The following is a 19455-nucleotide window of genomic DNA, read 5'->3' as shown; positions in this document are numbered from 1 at the left end:
TTACCACCAAATAAACATTTCAGTGGCTTAATAATAAACCCAAACAAAGTCCTTTGGAACATCCCATTTCCCAAATTACTACAAAACTCCTCTCTCTCGCAATGAGTTGTGGGAAACATCAGTTGTAAGACACTTAATTAAATGCAGTGCTTATTTCCACACTAGCCTACAGTACTGTATTTCAGATGCAGCACATGGTATTGATTCTGTTCCCTCATATTTTTTCTATCAAACACTGTAATATTGTGGGCCCTGGGGAGAATAAAACTTAATTACGAACCTGTGATTTACCTATGCAGGTACAGGCAAGAGCTTGAAGCGCACGAGCAGAGATGACTCACGATTTGATTGGCTGTAAATTGAGAAGGCGGGCTGCTCGTGCACAGATCTGAAAGATGATCCGGAGAAGAGTGGAGGAAAAAAAGACAGAATGTCTAGGGATGGATTTAGTTAGCTGCAGGCGTCTGAACAAGTCTGGACTACAGAATTTCACAGAAGCAAACAGCACAACCGGGAGACATGACTTTATTTTTCTGCTCATAGTCAAATGTGAGGATTTTGAAGGCTGGCCTGTTAACAAGAGAAGACAGCTGGCATATGCTCGCGCATCGCTCAAGAGCTGTCTGATAAATGCGCATTTTAAATCAAATCTTTCGACTTATTTTCTTGGGAAATTCAGGCTCATTTAAAGGAATCTGTCAGGTCATGCTTCACTAACACTGCGTCCACTGCTGTTGCACCTTGGTCTTCTGGTGACCCCTCCTGAGCTGTAAGTAAGAGTCATGCTTATGTGTCAAATTAGGCGCTCCAGGAACACTAAGCGCACTGGAAACGCTGTTGTGTTAGTAATGGATCGCTCTGAATTTGTGATAAAAATGCAACATGTTTTAGTGTGCTGCCCGTTTATGTATTGTAGAAAGGGTAGACACGAGATGCAAAATATGCACATATCAGTGTTGGGTATATACTACAAAATGTAATTGACCATTGGTAATACTTGCCATTATTTATTAAATTACCTAAAAGTTAGCCAAAACAACTTAATCATAACATTTTTAAAATTTCTTTGTTGATTAGCCAATTAAGCATATTCATAAAAAGAATCTTAATATAAAAAAATGTAAACAATATAAATGTAAATAATATAAACTTCCTTAACAGAAGACATTACTGTACTCAAAAGCAACTCTTGACACAAAAAGCTACAATGAAACTAAATGTTTAGATATTTTAGGATCAGAAAACAGAAGAATAAGAAGGTCTCAATATCAAGGAATAAGGTAAAAGTAATCAGAGAACGCAGAGTATGTTTCCTAGAGAGAAGTAAACCTAACTGTACAGACAATTCAGATGTGAATTATTTTCTGATGAAGAAAACTGAAGTGGTGCTGATCATGCAATGAAAACAAAAAGATATATGTGGTGTAAAAGGCCTTTAAAGCAGTCAATATAAATAAAAATGGATTTAGAATTTTGACACAGTTTCAGGTCATTGTCAAAATCAGTGGGGCTGTGTGTTTAAGGTATTTCAAAATTTTCTTTGTGTGGTTTGTGTGTTTTGATTTTTCCACATGCAGCATGGCATTTCCAAATTGCCTGTTCAGGCAAAGGGGGTGGATCATGACCTTATCTGAACTTGTCTGATTTGCCACTTGTGTATCTTTCACTCAGATGCAGGGCCAAAGCATCTACCTTGGACACCTGCATGACTGAAGGGCTGTTCTGTGACTGTTAGTGTGTGGGGTTATTATATAGTATGAGAGAGTAGGCATGTTATTATTGAGAACAGCTTGAATGCTCAATTGTTTTTTAAGATGCAGCCAAGACTTAGAGCGAAGAATAATTATAAATCAGCCTCTGTTGCAGTCACCCATATTGCAGTATCCAGAAGAAAACATTTGGTTGCATAGAATTCTTTATCACATGTGTGGGAGCTATTTTTGAGGCAGATAAAAAATAGCATCTGTGCAACATCTTCTCTACCTCATCATTAGAGTATTATAATGTGATGATAATATGTAGTTGTATACATTTTTGATGGTTAAAAATGTGGATTTGTTGAGATTCCTTTTGTCAGAGGTTCATTTGCTGGATGTCACGTCTTTAAAAAAATTATTGAGGCACGCACAGAATGTTGATATTAGCAGACTGATATTGCAAACGTTTTGTGAAATAGATTCAAATGTGTTAAATGAAGTTTTAATCTTATTGAGGTGAAATATTTACAAACTCGAAATGTTAAAATGTAATTAATGTAGTCTCAATTGACATGGATGTACATTTATTGAATTTTTACATATAGATTTTTATAATGATGGGCTAATCTCACTACTCTGATAATAAGTATGGATTAATCTGATGAGAATTTATCTGATTCTATGGAGACTCATTATTCTATTGCTCACCCATTGTCTTATTACTCATAGATACTTTGTCTTAATTACTTGCTCCAACAAATATTTTGTCTGCCTGTTTGCCGGCCAGTTGGTCTGCTTTGTTTGTATGTGTTTGTGTATAATTCTCTCTGACATGTAGCCCTTTACATGTGTTTTGGCCTCTCTCTGTTTTTCCTGTGTGGGGAGTGTAACAAAAAAGTTGCCGTTGTGACCAGCAGACAGCTTGTCTGATACTTTATTTTTCTGTTCTGGAAGTGTGACCTCTCAAGTATAGTTACAAAGTGTATCTAATTATTAAAGGGAGGAATGTTTCTTATTTCATTCCTGTCCCTTGAGGCGCATCATCTGTTGACCATGAGCATTTCCTTGTTTTGCTACTCTGTTTGAAATATGAACACTTCAGGCTCATAAATGCATAAGAGTCATCAATTTGTTGGGAAAAATGTAACCTTTATAACACAATAAAAATGAACAAATTGTGTGAAAAATTGTCCAGCATAAAACTGTGAATATTCGTATGCTGCTGATATGCAGTACAAGGAATCAATGTAATATTATTGTTATTTTTTATTTACAAACATATTATTTATTTTTATTGAAACGCGTTCAGCAAATTTCCAGTTTGAGTTTAAACTCAAAAGTACTGTACTGTGTTTTTAGGTTAGCTACTGTAGAGTGGCCTTCAAATCATTGATGTTATTGTGTTTCTCCTAGCATCCACTTTACACAGCTCAAGAATGTGGCTGTAAATTATTTCATATAAAGCCACACAGCGAATAGCCTTTTTATTGTTAAATTAAAGTTGTGACTGTTATTGTAGTTTGGTTCACATACAGTACAACTACTCCACTTCTTCATATTGTATTGTACAAATGTTGTAGTGAAAGAAGGAGGTCTCCATAGCTGTGCTCTCTTGACCCCAGGTGTGCTGTGACACACTTGAATAAATTCTGGTAAAGCACAGGTGTGAGAGAGAGAGTGACGGAATGTGCAGAGGTAAAAAGGGGGGGAGGGAGATGCTGCTGCAGATATTTTACATGCCTTTGAGGTTGCTTGTAACTGCTTACAAACCTCATAATGACTGTGTCCTTATTAATATAGATAGTACTGAGTAAAGCTGATTAGAAAGAGGGCTGTTTGAAATAAAAAAAATCTAAAAGAGCATTTAAAAATAGAGGAGGAGGGGAGAATAACTAAAGTAGGAAGTCAGTTAGTGAGTTAGTTTGATGCCTGGATGTATGTAAAATAAAAAAAGATTAGTCTGATTAGTAGTCGGTATTCATGAGGTGAACAATACCTCAATGATGTCATGTATGTGCAAAAATTATGAAGTGTGCAACCAATGGACCACGGGAGCATCAGATTTGGAATAAAGGTATACTTTTTCCTGACCTGTGGATAAACTTATTTAACAAGACCTGAGCAAATTGTTTTCTGAAACATTAGTTAGCGTTAAAATCATGTTTATGTATCATAGATTTATATATTGTTCCATTGTGTGTAATTTAGAACATTGTTGTAAAAGCCTTTTTAAGGCGACAATAATAAGGGAAACATTTAATTGGCCAACTTTATTTGCTGAAAGTAAGGGCATCAGACATCAGGTGTGGGTTTATGTGGGAGGTTTAATAGTTTATGGCAGTTGTTTATTCCTGTTTGTGTTTGTTGCCTTTTGGGATGAATTAGGACTGTGAGCATCTGGTTATTTTTAAAGTGGTTTAAAATATTTATGCAGTGGCTTTTTGAGGCCTAAAAAAATCTGACTAAGTTTAACAGCCAACTAAAAGTCTTTGCCACGATAAAGGAGCTAAAACAAGACAGTAAGACAGAAAAACATAAAATTGAGCTGAATTAATTTCTGTGTTAAAATAAATCCTTCTCCCACATAACAATGAGTTCATTGCACTTTTCACTAAAATAAGCTCTGCTCTTGTTTCATGAGTAAGGCCCAGAGAGATGTTATCTTCCACCAGACTGTAAGACACCGGAAAGAATAAATCAATACACATTTATCCAGTTGTGTTTCTCTGACTCAGGACTTTGAAGGTTTAATAATTGTTTATTTTTATTATTATATTAATTGTGTAAATTGTGTTATGTTTTTATTGCTTGTACGGTGTCCTTGAGTGTCACGTAAGGTGCCATTGAATAAAATGTATTAATATTATTATTATTATTATAATGCACATATAGAGGTTTTACTTGTCTGTCTATGTCTTCAAGTTTTAACTTTGTGTCAGGTCATTGTCGAGTGCAAACCACCGTGCCTCTAAATATGAACCACCGTTTCCTCTTTATTTAAATAAAAAACAGACCCTTCTGCTGGTAATGTATTTTATGCCATGTTTGAAGACACATAGTGACAATTGGCACATGGTTTGTGTTTGCACTTCCTGCTTTATCTGCTGCTGACAACAGAAAGAAGCATCACACAATATCAAGAATTTTCCTTAAAAACATGTTTCTGAAAAAATATTACAGTACATGCATTGTAAATGTTTCTGTCAGAGCATGTTTAAATGCGCAAAATGAAGACAAATACAAACAACAGAACCTTTCTAGTTTATAGTATTGCATGAAGAAGGAGTTTTTGGGTTTATTACCAGACATTGCAAGCTGTTACTTGAGTTTATAAGCATGTACATGTTTTAATTCTGTTTTTGTATTCTGAATCAAATAATAACATTATTATGAGTATTACCAGTCTCTAAGCAGAATTGCGGTATCAGTTTTCTACTATATAGGCCTAATGGTGCTGTTAGAAAGGAACTTTTCTTTGTGTTGCTGCAAAGTTAGCCATTGTCAAACTGCTTTTGAACTTGAACCAGCTCACCTTTTTCATTTGTCTGGTGGCGAAGGTTGCAAGTCCCACCTTGCTTCTTTTAGTTTCTCTTCTTTATACTTTTGCCAGATGTTCATGGTAAATGAGCATTCACATTATGTGAGGAACATTGTGTTAGATTGCTGCTGAAGCTGTATGAATGCAGATAAAAACAGAACAGGCTGCAAACTGAATTAATTTTAGGTTTCATGTTGTTCTCTTTTCTCTGTGTGCATGTGTCTGCATGTGTGTGTCATGTGTAGGATTTGAAAATGGGGTGGTTGCAGCAATGGAATCTGCTGGCTGCTGTGTTGCTGTGTCTTCCCTCATTGTCTACAGCTCAAGGTAAAACTTTACATGGCATCTTCCAGTGAGTCCCAAAAGAGTGTGTACAGAAAATATCATTTATTTAGTTTCCATAAACCCTGTTAACTTCACAAATAAATCACAGGTGTATTTACCATTTGCCATATTTAAACAACTTGCTTTTCGTTTTGCAATGAAGTCACAGAATCCTACAGTATTACTAAAATCCATGTTCTAGTAAATTAAGTAAATGGATCAAATGAAACTCTGCCTGTTAATTAGTTTGCTAGAGGAAGTAAAGCAGCCGGTGAGTCACTCAGTGTATCGGATGACTGGTAGTAGACATAGCTCTTTCGGGGAGAGATGATGCACCAGCCACTAAATAAACGAGCACAGATGCTTTGTTGACACGAAATGGCTTTAAAGACTATGTGGTGAGATGTCACTTCCTGTGTCCCCTAATGCGGCACTGAATACCTGAATAGAATAAGCCACAGATGTTAACGCTTATGGCAAAATTCATTACTGTTATCCTACTGTGACACAAAAGGTTTTTGGACCATAACAGGCTTAGGGGATAAATTGACCCAGTATTGGCAACAGGAAAATGTTTTGTGTTGTTTGAATGTAAGCTCACATTTCCGGACCTAAATGACCTTTACAATAAACATTTGTATATCCCTGTTACAGTACTGTACATAATGGAAAATCTGTGTACATACTGTATATGTCAGTGGTTGTGTATCAACTTGTTTTCTGTTGACAGGCCAGTGCAATATTGTTGGTGCAGCAGATATTGTGTTCCTGGTGGATGGATCATCCAGTATTGGCCGGACCAATTTTGTCTTGGTTAAGAATTTCATGGCAGGGATTGTCAAACCCTTTGCCAGGGCGGTGGGATCCAATGGCATCCGCTTCGGAGCCATACAGTACAGTGATACTGCCCGGTCTGTAGTACTACGTGTAAAATGTAAAGGTTTATTAAATGCATTATTAACTAGAGACATGTATCAATAATGGTCTTTATTTGATCACAATAAGGGTGGAGTTTACATTCACTGCATACCTGAATGGCACTGAGCTTATAACTGCCATAGAGAATATCAATTATAAAGGTGGAAACACCCGCACTGGGGCTGGCCTCAAATACATTGCAGACAACTTCTTCAACCCTGCCTCTATCAGAGATGTACCCAAGGTGAGCTGGTTAGTTTAAGTGTTCATTTTTATTTGTTTGTTTGATGTGTTGAACTTTGAACCTGTGCTACTTTTTTTAAATAATCCTATATGTAATTCTAAGCAATGTAATAATACGTTTTACAGTTTATGGTTAGAGGTTTTTCTGCATTGATTTTAAGTGTATAACCTAGTGACAACAATATTGACTCTCCAAGTGGTCTTTCTTTCAGATAACTATACTCATTACTGATGGTAAATCTCAGGACAATGTACTGGAACCTGCTCAAAAACTACGTAATTTAGGGGTCAAAATATTTGCAGTAGGTAAGAAATGGTTAGGTAACAGGTAAGGTAACTGTGTTTTTTGCATGTTTCTTTATAAGAGAAAAGCTCTATAACACCCATTCAACCACAGACTGTTGATTAAATGTGAGTACGTAGTTGCTAAATAAATATATTTTAAAAAATGAAATAATTTGAAAATAAGTTCTTTTTGTTTTTCTCTCTCCTGGCATTTGTTTGTCTCAGGTATAAAGAGTGCAGATGCAAATGAGCTGAAACTTATTGCTTCTCCTCCTCAAAGTGAGTTCACATCCCAGATTGGAAACTTTAAAGCTCTCAGCTCATTGCTGCCCTTAGTGTCTCCACGGGTCTGTACAACGAGTGGAGGCTCTTACTCAAATGATGGTAGGTCTAAGACAGACACACACTCACAGACATAATACAAGAATATTTATTTTGAATTTTGTTACATTTTTAATGCACCATATTTAATGCACCTGCTAAATACACGTTGGTATTTCTTTTTCAGAATCCTACAGTGGTCCATCAGACTTGCAGATTTTTGGTGAGACCACTGATTCATTGAGATTACGATGGTCACCTGCAGGAGGGCCTGTAAGTGGCTATGTGGTTCAATACAGACCCCTTTCTGGCCTGGGTCAGCCAATCAAAGCAGAGCTCCGACAGGTAAGAAAAATGTTTATAAATAGCGGTTGTCATTTTTTCACATTATATTTTAACTTTTCACTTAGAAAATTGTTCCAAGGTACTTTTTGGTGTTTTGGAGGCAAGACACAGGTTTACTGTGTGTGTTTTTGCATGCTGTGCTTTAACACAATAAAGCCTTTTCTGAAGTATCATTCTATGATTCCTCTCATTTTAAGCTCCACTGCATAATTTAGACAGTCACTGTCTAACCACAAGAAGACTTTATATGTGCTTCAGTTAACTGTAAATGTTGCAAGAAGGTATAATGAAGAAAGCAGATAAAAGTGGTTATTACATTTAAACGTTTTAGTGAATCCAGGGAGTTGGTTCATTTAAACTTCTCCTCAAACCATTTTTTTTACTAAAATTAGAACACAAAAGGGTTTTAGTTATACTGAAAATGTACTGTTTCTACATAAGTTTTGCCTTGTCTTTGTATTTTGACTTGCAGGAAACAATAGGAAGCAGCCAGCTCAACTATATTGCACGAGAGCTGCGGTCGGGCACAGAATACCTGATCACCGTTATTGCTCAGTACCCCAACAGCCTGGGAGAGCCAGTGTCTGCCAAGGCCCGAACAAGTGAGAACTGCACACACTTGAAATATGTGTCATATTTAAGAGCCGTTTTTAGCCCAACTCCTTACTCAATCACATCTACCTTAAACTAGAGCCACTCCCGGGTGTGACTGCACTACGACTGGTCCAAGCCAGCTATTTTACTCTCGCTTTGGCCTGGGATCCTCCAGCCGACCCAGTGCAGGGCTACAGAATTACATATGGACCTACAGGTGATATAGACACACATGCATACACACTCTTATCTATAATTCTATTACATAACTCTGTAATGCTTTAATTCTTGAAAAGTAAATAGTAACTACTTGTTGTGTGAATAAGGGCAAGACATTACAAAGGAAAAATATGGAAGATGAAAATGTAGTGCAAAAGAAATACAAATTGTCACGGACGGTGCGTGGTGAAGAACCCAAATGCAGGCAGGCAGTGAAGGGGTTAACAAATGACTTTAATACAAATAACAAGACAAAACAAAAACCCACGATGGGGGAAAATCAACTAAGGATAAATACAAAATAAAAACTTCCCACGAGGGGGCAAAACTTACAGACAGTATCTAAATAAAATTAAAATCCACAGACAGGGCAAAGCAACAGGAACACGTGCAAACACAGACACTAAACAACCATGTAAGCACATAAGTACACTTACACAGGACGCAGCAAAACACAATGACCACAACGTATGTAATACACGAGCACAGGACAAAGAAACAAGAGGGTATATATAGGGAACACAAACGAGGGATAACGACACAGGGCAGGTGTGGGTAATCAGACATGAGAGGAAAGCAATACAAGAAACGAGAGGGGCGGGGCTGCTGACAAGACATGAGAAAACACATGAGATGTCAAAAAACAACATCTCATGGCTTTCTCACAAATAACCTAAAGGCCAATTTATTGTTCTGCGTAGGACCTACGCCGTAACCTACGGCGTAGCCTACGTACGTAGACGTCGTGAACATTTATGGTTCTGCGTTGAGACTATGCGTCGTACTGCAATTACACCGCCGAAACGCTATTTGGCTCTTTGTGTTTTCACGGGTTTGCTCTTCTTCGCCGATGTTTTGTGTGTATGCTAGTGTATGCAAACGTCAATGGAGGCTGATCGCATCTTAATGGAGTTGGAGCTGATCGAAACAGAAAAATGTGTAATCCGTTATATTATTAACCTTACTAACATGTAAGAAGTTAAACAGATGTTATATTAAACTTGTCGATGCTCGCCATGTTGTTCTTTTGTGGACTCTGAACTTGCCGGAAGTAGACGCCAGAAATGCGTAGAAGGAAGTACGATGCTGCCAAACCGACCAATCACAGCGCTTGCGGTCCGCGTTGAGTTGACGCGTTGTTACATTTTTGGAGAGGTGCGCGTCAGGCTACGGCGTAGGGTACGCACAGGGCACGCGGCTCTGCGTAGGCTACGCCGTAGGTTACGGCGTAGGTCCTACGCAGAAGTAAAAATCGCCCATAAGGCTTTGCCATGGTTCTGCTACAGGACCAAGAAAAACATGACTAAGGAAGCAGAGCCATGACAACAAATACTGCTTCAGAAAGGCAGAAAAGTACAACTGCAGCGACAACAAAGTAATATAAAGTAAATTTGTATATTTCTAAAGAAAATCAAAGTGTTTCCTGCACTTGCTGTCACGTTGCAAATGTAGGATTAGTTACAAAGCATAGTTTAATGCATAGGGTTAATGGGTTGCCCTTATTCCTAAATATGAATAATAGTCAAATAACTAAGCTTGCCATAGCAATCACCACTAACTACATTCGTAAAATGGATGTGTTCATTTTAACACATTGTTTTGTGTTATTTATTTAACACATTATGTGTAACTTTCAACATACATCGTGTTGATTTAAAACACACGTTGTGTTGAAAGTAACACAAAAAGTGTTGTCCCAATAAATAACACAGAGATTTGACAACATTAATGTGTTGTCCTTAACTGAACACAAAATGTGTTATTTTAACACAACTTTAGATTGTAATGATTTTAGGTGTCAGCAGGGTTGAATTTAGAGGCGGGACAGTTTTTTTTTATTTCCCCAAGGCATTGTGTCTGTTTTTAAAGACGTGCCAGTTTGAGTTGTTGACTGCTATCCAGGTATGAGCTGGCAGAGCACAGATCTGTCAAATGAGGCGTGGCCCTATTTAATCAGGTCAGCTTTTAACGCTAGAAAAAAATGTTGCCTGCAAATTATTGGATGCTGAAACTGCTATTTGATACTTTAATACTGTCTCATGATCTGATTCATATACTGTTTTGGTGATGTAGGTTCCTATGATAGCCATGTGGTTTTGTGTCTAGGAAAGGGCTCGACAATGAACATGCAACACTGTGAATCATATGAAGATTTTAATGCTTTTTATTAGAAGTTTTGATTGCTCCTCTGATTAGAAACAAGTAACCATGAGCCATTTGAGTGCAAATCAATAAATATTAAGATATGTTTGTGCGTTTGTATCATCCTGTCACGGTTTGCGCAGGGAACAGACGAAACGAGCAGGTAATCAGAAGGATATCTTTAATCCAAGACGAACTCAGGGAAAACACAACACCAAAACATTCAATACTGGACATTGAAACAACCAAAGAAGAGAACTTATATAACACAGATAATGAGACATAAACAGGTGACGTGGATAAACTAATAATGTTCAAATGATGGGGATCAGGTGAGATGGTGAAAAGGATTATGGGAAGTGTATTCCAGTGGTAAGTGAGGGCAGGATTGTGACAGTACGCCCCTTCCCGAAAAGGCGCGACCTCGCGCCGTAACAGATCCAACAGAGGAGGGCGGGTGGGGGTTCAGGAGGAGGACGGAGCTTGGGGGAAGACAGGTGAGGACAGGCAGACAACCAGAAGAACCAAGGGGGTGTAGATGGGAGAAGGAGCCAGCGCGGAGACAGAAGGGGACCGGAGCAGGAGGAACCAGCGGGAATCCAGACCACTACCCTGATGGTGATCGCCTAAGGAGCTGATGGAGGACGGCGCCGTGGAGGAGGAGAGGCTGACGACGTCAAGGAGCCGACTGACAGAGGCGACCCAGATGGAGGTGGAGTCTGAGGCGGAGACAGAGAGCCGATGAGCCAGGGTGACACCGAGGATCCAGCAGGACCAGGCGGAACCGAAGTCGCACTCGATCGAGGCGGAGGTGGGGACCTGGGAGTCCGCGGCGAGACCGGAGCGACTGACGACCAAGGAGTAGTCAACGGTAGGAAGAAGGCCAACAGAGCTGACGGGATGGAGCGACGAGGCGTAGCAGGAGGAGCAGAGTCCTTAGGCGAAGGCGGCTCGCCGACCGACCCAGATGGATCCGGAGGGAGGAGGGAGCCAGGCCGAGCCAGTGGACGACCGGACGTTGATGCAGACGAGGGAGGATGAGGCTGAGGGGACGTCACGGGGTCGATGGGCCGAGGTGGAGTCTGGGGTTCAGAGGCTGAGGACGGAGACTGAGGATCCTTCTGCCATGCAGCTGATGCTGACTGGTAGACCCATGGCGATCCCTCACCACTGATGGATGGCTGAGGGTGAGACGAGGGGCTGCCAGGATGTAGCTGCTGCCGTGGTGCTGTTGGATCTCTGGAAGGCTGGGGGGGACCGGCGCGCGGATCTCTGGCAGTCCCGACGGGTCCAGCTTGGAACGGGCTTGGAAGCCGAGCGGGAATGGCTCGGAACAGGCTTCGAAGTCGGGCTGAATCGGCTCGGAACTGGCTGGAGAGGCGTGGTGGCGTCCTCGCCGTTTTCTACGGCGATGAGGTTTTGCGGAGGAGTGCGGAGCAGATATCGAGCGAGTCGGAGCTGATCCCCCTCTCTCCACTGGTTCTGGATGACGACTGCTCAAGTCCTCCTCGGCGTCCCCAACGCGGAAGTTTGAGCCCATCACTTGGAGGACGTGGTTAATGAAGTCCTCCAGCGAGGAATCTTCCGCGAAGGGGAGAACGAGAAGGGCGAGCAGATCATCATCCAGACCAGTCAGAAATATATTATTCAAAAAAGGATCGCTCCAACTCACCCGATAGCTCAACTCCACAAATTCCTCCGCATACCTTTCAAGAGGTCGTCCAGCCTGTCGCATCTCCCGTATTGCCATGTCTGCCTTGAGGACATCGGCTAGTCCTGGTGGAAGCGTTGGCATTTTGAATTTTTGGGTCCAGTATTCTGTCACGGTTTGCGCAGGGAACAGACGAAACGAGCAGGTAATCAGAAGGATATCTTTAATCCATGACGAACTCAGGGAAAACACAACACCAAAACATTCAATACTGGACAATGAAACAACCAAAGAAGAGAACTTATATAACACAGAAAATGAGACATAAACAGGTGACTTGGATAAACTAATAATGTTCAAATGATGGGGATCAGGTGAGATGGTGAAAAGGATTATGGGAAGTGTATTCCAGTGGTAAGTGAGGGCAGACGGTGGATTGTGACACATCCTTTCTTGAGTGTGACATAAATCAATGCATGTGGCCTAATTGTTTGGTCAACAGGTCAGCCTGCTGCACAGCTGGTGGAACAGTCTGTGGGGGTGGAGTCTAGTTCTCTGACTTTGCGCGATCTTAAAGCAGACACGGAATATGTCATCAGTTTGTACCCCCTGTTTCCCCGAAACAGTGTCTCACCAGCTACCCTGACTGCCCGCACATGTACGTTTTCTTATAAAAAAAAACACAATACAAAGACATGCTACAACACTGCATATTACATATATATATATAAACGATATATAAAACTCTGTATATGTGTGTGGTTTTACAGTACGTTTAGAAGGTGTTCAGCAGCTCTCGGTTCAGACTATCACCAACGACAGCGTTCGAGTCCGCTGGACGGGAGTATCAGGGGCCAGAGGATATAGAGTCGTCTGGGGCCCTTTTACAGGTCAACATCAACTCTTGAGATCATCGTTTCATATTCCCTTACTTGCGTTTTGTTTCAGTAGTTGTCTCTAGCATGTCTCTTTTATTCATTGCTTATTTAAATAATTGATCAGAAGCTGTCCACACATACTGCATTATACTGTCTCTTTCAGGAAGTGATGTGGAGACCGTAGAGCTGAGAGATGATAGTGAATTCACTCTGGTGAATCTACAGCCAGACACAGAATATATTGTTACAGTCATCGCCTTATACAATGGAGAAGTTGAAGGACCTGCGGCCACTGCTCGCTTTAAAATTGGTACACAAACATACAGAGACAAGTTGACACATTCACAGTTTATGCTATTAAAGTGTTTTTTACATTGTTAAGTGAGTTTGCTACCATTTATGTAAACAGTTGTGTGTTTCATAGAAGCATACAGATAGCCTTGAGTTAGGAAAGAAAATGTAGGTCATTTTTAGAAAAGGTACATATTTAGGCTACACATTGTCTGTCTCATTCACGCTTAACAACAGACAGTTAGGTGGTTGTTTTTCATTTTTCCATTGACTCACTGTCTGTTAGATTTGTTTTCATATGAATCACACAGGGCAACAGGTGATGGTATGAAGTGTCCGTATATGCAAGTACATGTTAAAGAGGAAAAATGCCTAGGAGGGAGTAACTTTCTATAAATGTAACCAAGATCTCAAACACATGTAGGCGATGTTCTTCTGAATTATAGTATATTGGGGAAAGAAATCTAAAGGGGGTTAATGTATCTGGTTTTCAGAACGCTCAGAGGAACAGGTTCTGAGAGCCACGACTTCTGGACCCACAAGCATCAGATTGAACTGGAACTTCATACAGGCCGCTAGAGGTTACCGGTTGGAATGGAAAGCTGGGGAGAGTAAGACACACATCTGCTGCATACACTTGCAAAAAACATTGATGCGAATTGTGTAAATTTATGTGACAGCATTAGAATTGATTCATTTGGCCCTGTCATACACAGAGAATCTTACAAAACATAATTTAGGGTAGAATTGTTTTATGGTTACAATACCCTTTTTTTGATCTAATGACGTTTGATTGGCTGACCATAGGGGCCAGAGTTCAGAAGCAGGATTTTCCACAAGGCACCACCAGTTATGAGCTCAGAAATCTACAACCGAGCACAGAGTACATCATAACTCTATTCACACTCTATGATGGGCGCGAGGAGGCCACTTTCTTTTCAACTAAACCTACAGGTCAGAGAAATCATCAGTAGTCTGAAATCAATTGTACTTTAGCAGGTAAACTACTTCAGGATAACTCTCTCAACACTGTGTTCTTTACATCGTTTTGATGAGGTGTCTTAAGTGAATAAACACTGATTTTGTTTTTACAGTACTGTGTGACAGTTTGATGCTTATTTAACTGCAGTCCCTTGATTGCATGTTTTTGTTTGTGTGAATAACCACGAGTGTTTGTTTTGAACTTTGTTGGGTTGTGTTTAGTAGAGCAGTCAGTCGGTCGTGTCACAAACCTAAGGGTGGTGGAGACATTAGGAAACATTGTGCGCTTGGGATGGACGGGGGTCTCTGGAGCAACACAATACGACATTGCCATACTTAATACACAATGTGAGAATACTCTTCCTATTAACATTTGCATATAAACAGCTGTTACTTTAGTTACCGTTTAACCGTGTAGCCTCTTACAGCTGTGATAACGGTATGAGACTCTTTCTATTTTTACAGCTAATACAGAGGTGAACAGAAGAGTTTCTGGAAATCAGACTACACTGGACCTCCAGGACCTTGAAGACGGTGTACGCTACGCTGTCAGTGTGACTGCACTAGTCGGTTTCACTGAAGGAGATCCGACGACTGTGTATATCATAGCGGGTGTGTGAGCATGCTTGTCTTTTCCTGATGTTCCAGTGAGACTGTGTTTATCACTATGATATTAAAGTATGTGTACTGCTGATATAAAGAATTAGGCAGTTGTCAGAAAGTCATGGTTCACTGCAAAATATCATATCCTATTTTTTCAGTACAGGCAGGGGGTCATGACATGAGGGATCGAATTTCCCTTGGTCTTTTCACAAACATGGATGTCAATGAAAGTGTTAAAACAGAAGACATTTTAAAGATGCTTTGGATGTTATTATTGATGTGTAGTACGTATATTCAGCTGGTCTGAAATGAATTTGTGCTAACTCAATGTTAAACAGATCAACCACTGAGAGTCACCAACTTGCGTGTGGTCAGCAGCAACAGCCGAAGAGTCAGGATTTCATGGAATGGTGTTTCCGGGGCAACAGGTTACCGGGTTACTTGGAGACAAAGCAACAGTAGGTGGAGCCTATGATTTATTTAAAAAAATGTTATTTGCATTTGTTTAAATCAATCGGCTTTTCCCTCCTTTTGTCTCTCTCTCTCAGGTGCAGAGCAGTTTCGTGTGCTAGGTGGCGATTTCGCTACATACACTATTGACGGACTGCAGCCTGATGACTCTGTTATTGTGGGCGTTTCCCCAGTGATTGACGGGAGGGTTGGAGAAGCGGTCACTGTGACTGCTAGAACTAGTGGCTTTATCGGAACGGTTACAGGGCTCAGAGTCATCGAATACTCATCCTCTAGGATACTAATATCTTGGGCTCCTGTGAATAGAGCAACAGGCTACAAAATCACTTGGCGGCAAAGTGGCGGTACAGGCAACATTATTACATTATTGCATTATATGTTATTTAATGCTTAGATGCTGTTTAGCAACAGATCTAATGTGTTGAACGCATTTGATTCTTTTTGCATTGTAGGAGTGGAAGACTTTGAGACTGTAGCTGCTGATCTCACTTCCTATGCCATTGATAGACTCCAGGAAGGTGCAACCTACCAAGTGTCCGTTTCAGCCCTTGCGAACTCACGAGAGGGACCCGCTGCCACTGTGACCGCTAGAACAGGTAGAACAGCACATCTGATGACTACTGAGCATTTATTACTTTAATTTGTTGGAACCAGACTGGTTCTCATTTAGGACTAATTTCATTTTTAAACAATACTGGCACCAGATGATTTTCATAGTGTTCGGATCCTTTTTTGTTATAAAATTGTAAAAATTCCTTTACGTAGGTTAGAAGATGTTTTTGTATTTTGACTGTGTTTATTCTGTCTTTCAGATCAGACCACGATCGCACGTGTCACCAATTTACAGGTGCTGGAGGCCCAGGGCGAGGTCATCCGAGTCAGCTGGGTTGGAGTTCAGAATGCATCATCATACAGAATACTCTGGAAGAGGACTGATGGTGAGAACATAAAAAAATTCACATAGTTTTCCTCACACATTTTTGTCTTCCTGTACAACAGAAATCTGCCTTCCAAGTCAAATTTCAACTCAAACATTTGTCAATAAATTCCTTTAAGGCTAAACATCTATTTAAAAATTTAAAGAACCTTGATACTTTACTGAGAACTTCATTATATCTATATATTAAAGTCTGTGTTATCTTTATAAAATTGTGTGGGTTGTTAGCCTGAAATTACAGTACGAGCGTTGACTGCTGTATTTGTACATGTGATGATAGGAGGAGAGGAGAGAAGTCAGCTGGTCGGTGGCAATGTGACATCAGTGGATCTGAGGCAGTTAGATGAGGGCGCGCAGTATGAGGTGAAGGTTCTGGCTGTAGTCCGTAACAGAGAGGGCCCACCTGTGTCCGTCAGAGTCACCACAGGTGAGTGCTATCTGAGCTTTGCATCTAAAATATAAAACAATGATTATGTAAACTAATTGATGTATTTTACAATGGAAGAGTATGCAAGATGAAATAACGTATAAATATTAGCCAGTTGTCTTAGACAAACAAGCAATGGTAATTTTCACGTTCTCACAATTTTTTTGCTGCACAGTGTTTGTGACACAAAGGTCCATACGTTACAGTTAATATTGCCTTTAATATGAAGTTTAGAGTTGTATTCCGATCATTACTGTATATACTGTACATGTCAATATATTGTACTAGGGGGAGTGTTGCCACAGAATATAGTAGTAGAAGGACTACGTGTGTTGGATTCAACCCCCGGGGGGCTGCGAATAACCTGGAGACCAGTGAGGGGAGCCAACGCATATCGAATCTATTGGAGGTCTTCACAAGGTGCTTACACAGGCACACACACACACACACATACACGCAAAAGACATTCACGTTTACATGTTATCATTATGCTTTTCATAGGCGAGACTGAATCAAGTCGTCTCATTAGTGGTGATGCAACCTCATATACCTTGGATGGACTTCAACCTGGTCTGTCCTACATTATAAGATTTTCTGCTTTGTTGGAAGGTGGAGAATCTAAAGCTACCACCATCCAAGCATCCACCGGTACGCACTTAATTTCACTTCAGGCATCATATGTCTGCTTCTTTAGCTTTCTCCATCTCTCAATCAGGATTACTCCCAAATCTCACTCTTTTAGATCCCTTGCCACCCGTGCCAGGTTTGAGTGTGACGGACAGCACTGAGAATTCGGTGCTTATGGGCTGGTCACCTGTAACGGGAGCCACAGGTTATATTTTACGCTGGAGAGAGAGAGGTGAGATTACAGTCCGAAGGTACACTTAACAGACAGTGTAAGAGGAAACTGGGAATTAGAAGAAAATGGTTTCGGACAGACTTCTGTGGGACTAAAATGGAATGTCTAATGTCAGTTGAAGAAAATTAAGTAAACTTAAATTCGAAATGTTATAGTTCCAATGGACAAAATTATCATCGTTCATGTTTTAGAGCCCCAAACCTCTGTTTATTGTTTTTCATGCTCTGTCTTTGCAATTGAGTATTAAGCTCCTTTGGCTTGTATATTGTATTACCAACACAGTGCCAAAAGTAAAATAAAATAACAATGCAGACTGAATAAACATGGTATTATAAAATAAAATAATGCAGCGAAAAACATTTACATTTTGTTTATCTGAACAATGTATGGTGTTTCATAACTAATTCCCTCCTCCAGACACAGGACCTGATCAATCTGAGACACTGCCTGGAACAGCCACTTCTTTTCGTGTGACCGGTCTGCGTTTGGGCCGCCGGTACCGCTTCACTATCCAGCCCACCTTCCAGAACCAGATTGGACCTGAGAGCAGTATGGAAGAGCGCACAGGTTACACAACTTTTTCCTTACAGCAAGTTACTCACAATCACAGCAATTGCTTGCTAAATACTATATTTGTAATCTATAGAGTCATGTCTTATGTTTAGAATACTTCATTACTATATTACAGTATTTATAGGCCTGTACGGTAACACTTAATTAAATTTTTTAAAGTTATTCTGCAATATCCAAATGCATTTCAAACTGCAATTTATGCATAATTTCTAATACAGTTTTTCACATGTAAATTTCTGAAGAAAATATTTTTTTGTGTGGCTTAATAACGATATCTAGTTGCTATAACTTTCTTCAGAAAGTTTTACTTTTACAAAATTTCACAACTTGACCTTTTCATAAAAAATAATGTTTTGTTCAGATCAAATGGAGTAAACCTTAGAAAATGTTTATTTAAAAACAAGTCATTCAAAATGTGTTTGATTAAATGTATTTTCATTAATATGCTAGATCAAATTGTACACATGTGCATTCAAAGCACTTTCTTTACTCCATGGTGACACCACTTGACATTGTAGAGTCTGACATCCTTATTTGACATTTACATTCTCGTTTTGCTTATACATTTTACTGCTGTACATCCATGTGTTAGTGTGTGTTGGAGGGCGTTTGGACGCGGTGTTTCTCGTCCCGGCAACTCGCAATCGCTCTGGTCTGGCTGAATCTGTGTTGTCGCTGCTTGCCAGTGCTGCTGGATCCTTCACCTCCATTGGTCCTAGATATTCCCAGGTAAGTTTCTTCCAAAGTACAACATCATCTTCCCTTGGTACCTGTAGATCTATGGGATGAATTTCATCTCAAAATGATTAACAAATGGATGCACAGTCATCCGTGAACGTGATACTGTCAAGGTCTGCCACGACCGGGGGGTGTGGCAGCGAGGAAAGAACCCAGATGCAGGCAGGCAATGCAGTGAAGGGGTTAACACAAAACACTTTATTAACCAAACAAACAAAACACCCTCGATGGGGGAAAACTGAACTCTACAACCTTACAAAAACAAAGACTTCCCACATGGGGGCAAAACATAAAACAAGAACAGCAAATAACCTAACTAAAAAAGCACGACACAACGTCTTACAAAAAACCACAGCAGGGTAACAAAGGCAGGGGCAGGGTAACTCACAACACGAACAATCCACGGACAAGGAACAGGAA

General features: G+C 40.1%; 1 protein-coding gene across 1 annotated transcript in view; it reads left to right on the top strand.

Moving 5' to 3' along the window:
• Positions 1 to 414: 414 nt before the first annotated feature.
• The window catches only part of col7a1 (collagen, type VII, alpha 1), an 80679-nt gene continuing 61638 nt past the window's right edge, over positions 415 to 19455 (top strand). Inside the window, exons 1-26 of the mRNA XM_057327812.1 lie at positions 415 to 769; positions 5481 to 5562; positions 6290 to 6470; positions 6565 to 6721; positions 6933 to 7026; positions 7231 to 7389; positions 7514 to 7671; positions 8144 to 8273; positions 8363 to 8482; positions 12780 to 12935; positions 13048 to 13167; positions 13319 to 13465; positions 13941 to 14057; positions 14254 to 14400; positions 14650 to 14775; positions 14893 to 15039; positions 15369 to 15488; positions 15579 to 15845; positions 15954 to 16097; positions 16314 to 16439; positions 16719 to 16865; positions 17154 to 17285; positions 17367 to 17513; positions 17608 to 17724; positions 18142 to 18291; positions 18890 to 19026. Coding sequence (XP_057183795.1) covers positions 5490 to 5562; positions 6290 to 6470; positions 6565 to 6721; positions 6933 to 7026; positions 7231 to 7389; positions 7514 to 7671; positions 8144 to 8273; positions 8363 to 8482; positions 12780 to 12935; positions 13048 to 13167; positions 13319 to 13465; positions 13941 to 14057; positions 14254 to 14400; positions 14650 to 14775; positions 14893 to 15039; positions 15369 to 15488; positions 15579 to 15845; positions 15954 to 16097; positions 16314 to 16439; positions 16719 to 16865; positions 17154 to 17285; positions 17367 to 17513; positions 17608 to 17724; positions 18142 to 18291; positions 18890 to 19026 — 3519 coding nt within the window. The 5' untranslated portion in view covers positions 415 to 769; positions 5481 to 5489. The remainder of the gene's footprint in view (positions 770 to 5480; positions 5563 to 6289; positions 6471 to 6564; positions 6722 to 6932; positions 7027 to 7230; positions 7390 to 7513; positions 7672 to 8143; positions 8274 to 8362; positions 8483 to 12779; positions 12936 to 13047; positions 13168 to 13318; positions 13466 to 13940; positions 14058 to 14253; positions 14401 to 14649; positions 14776 to 14892; positions 15040 to 15368; positions 15489 to 15578; positions 15846 to 15953; positions 16098 to 16313; positions 16440 to 16718; positions 16866 to 17153; positions 17286 to 17366; positions 17514 to 17607; positions 17725 to 18141; positions 18292 to 18889; positions 19027 to 19455) is intronic.

Source organism: Triplophysa rosa, unplaced genomic scaffold (genome assembly GCF_024868665.1).
Source record: "Triplophysa rosa unplaced genomic scaffold, Trosa_1v2 scaffold29_ERROPOS3643519, whole genome shotgun sequence".
In the NCBI taxonomy this organism is placed as follows: Eukaryota; Metazoa; Chordata; class Actinopteri; order Cypriniformes; family Nemacheilidae; genus Triplophysa; species Triplophysa rosa.
This window is presented reverse-complemented; position numbering and strand designations above follow the sequence as displayed.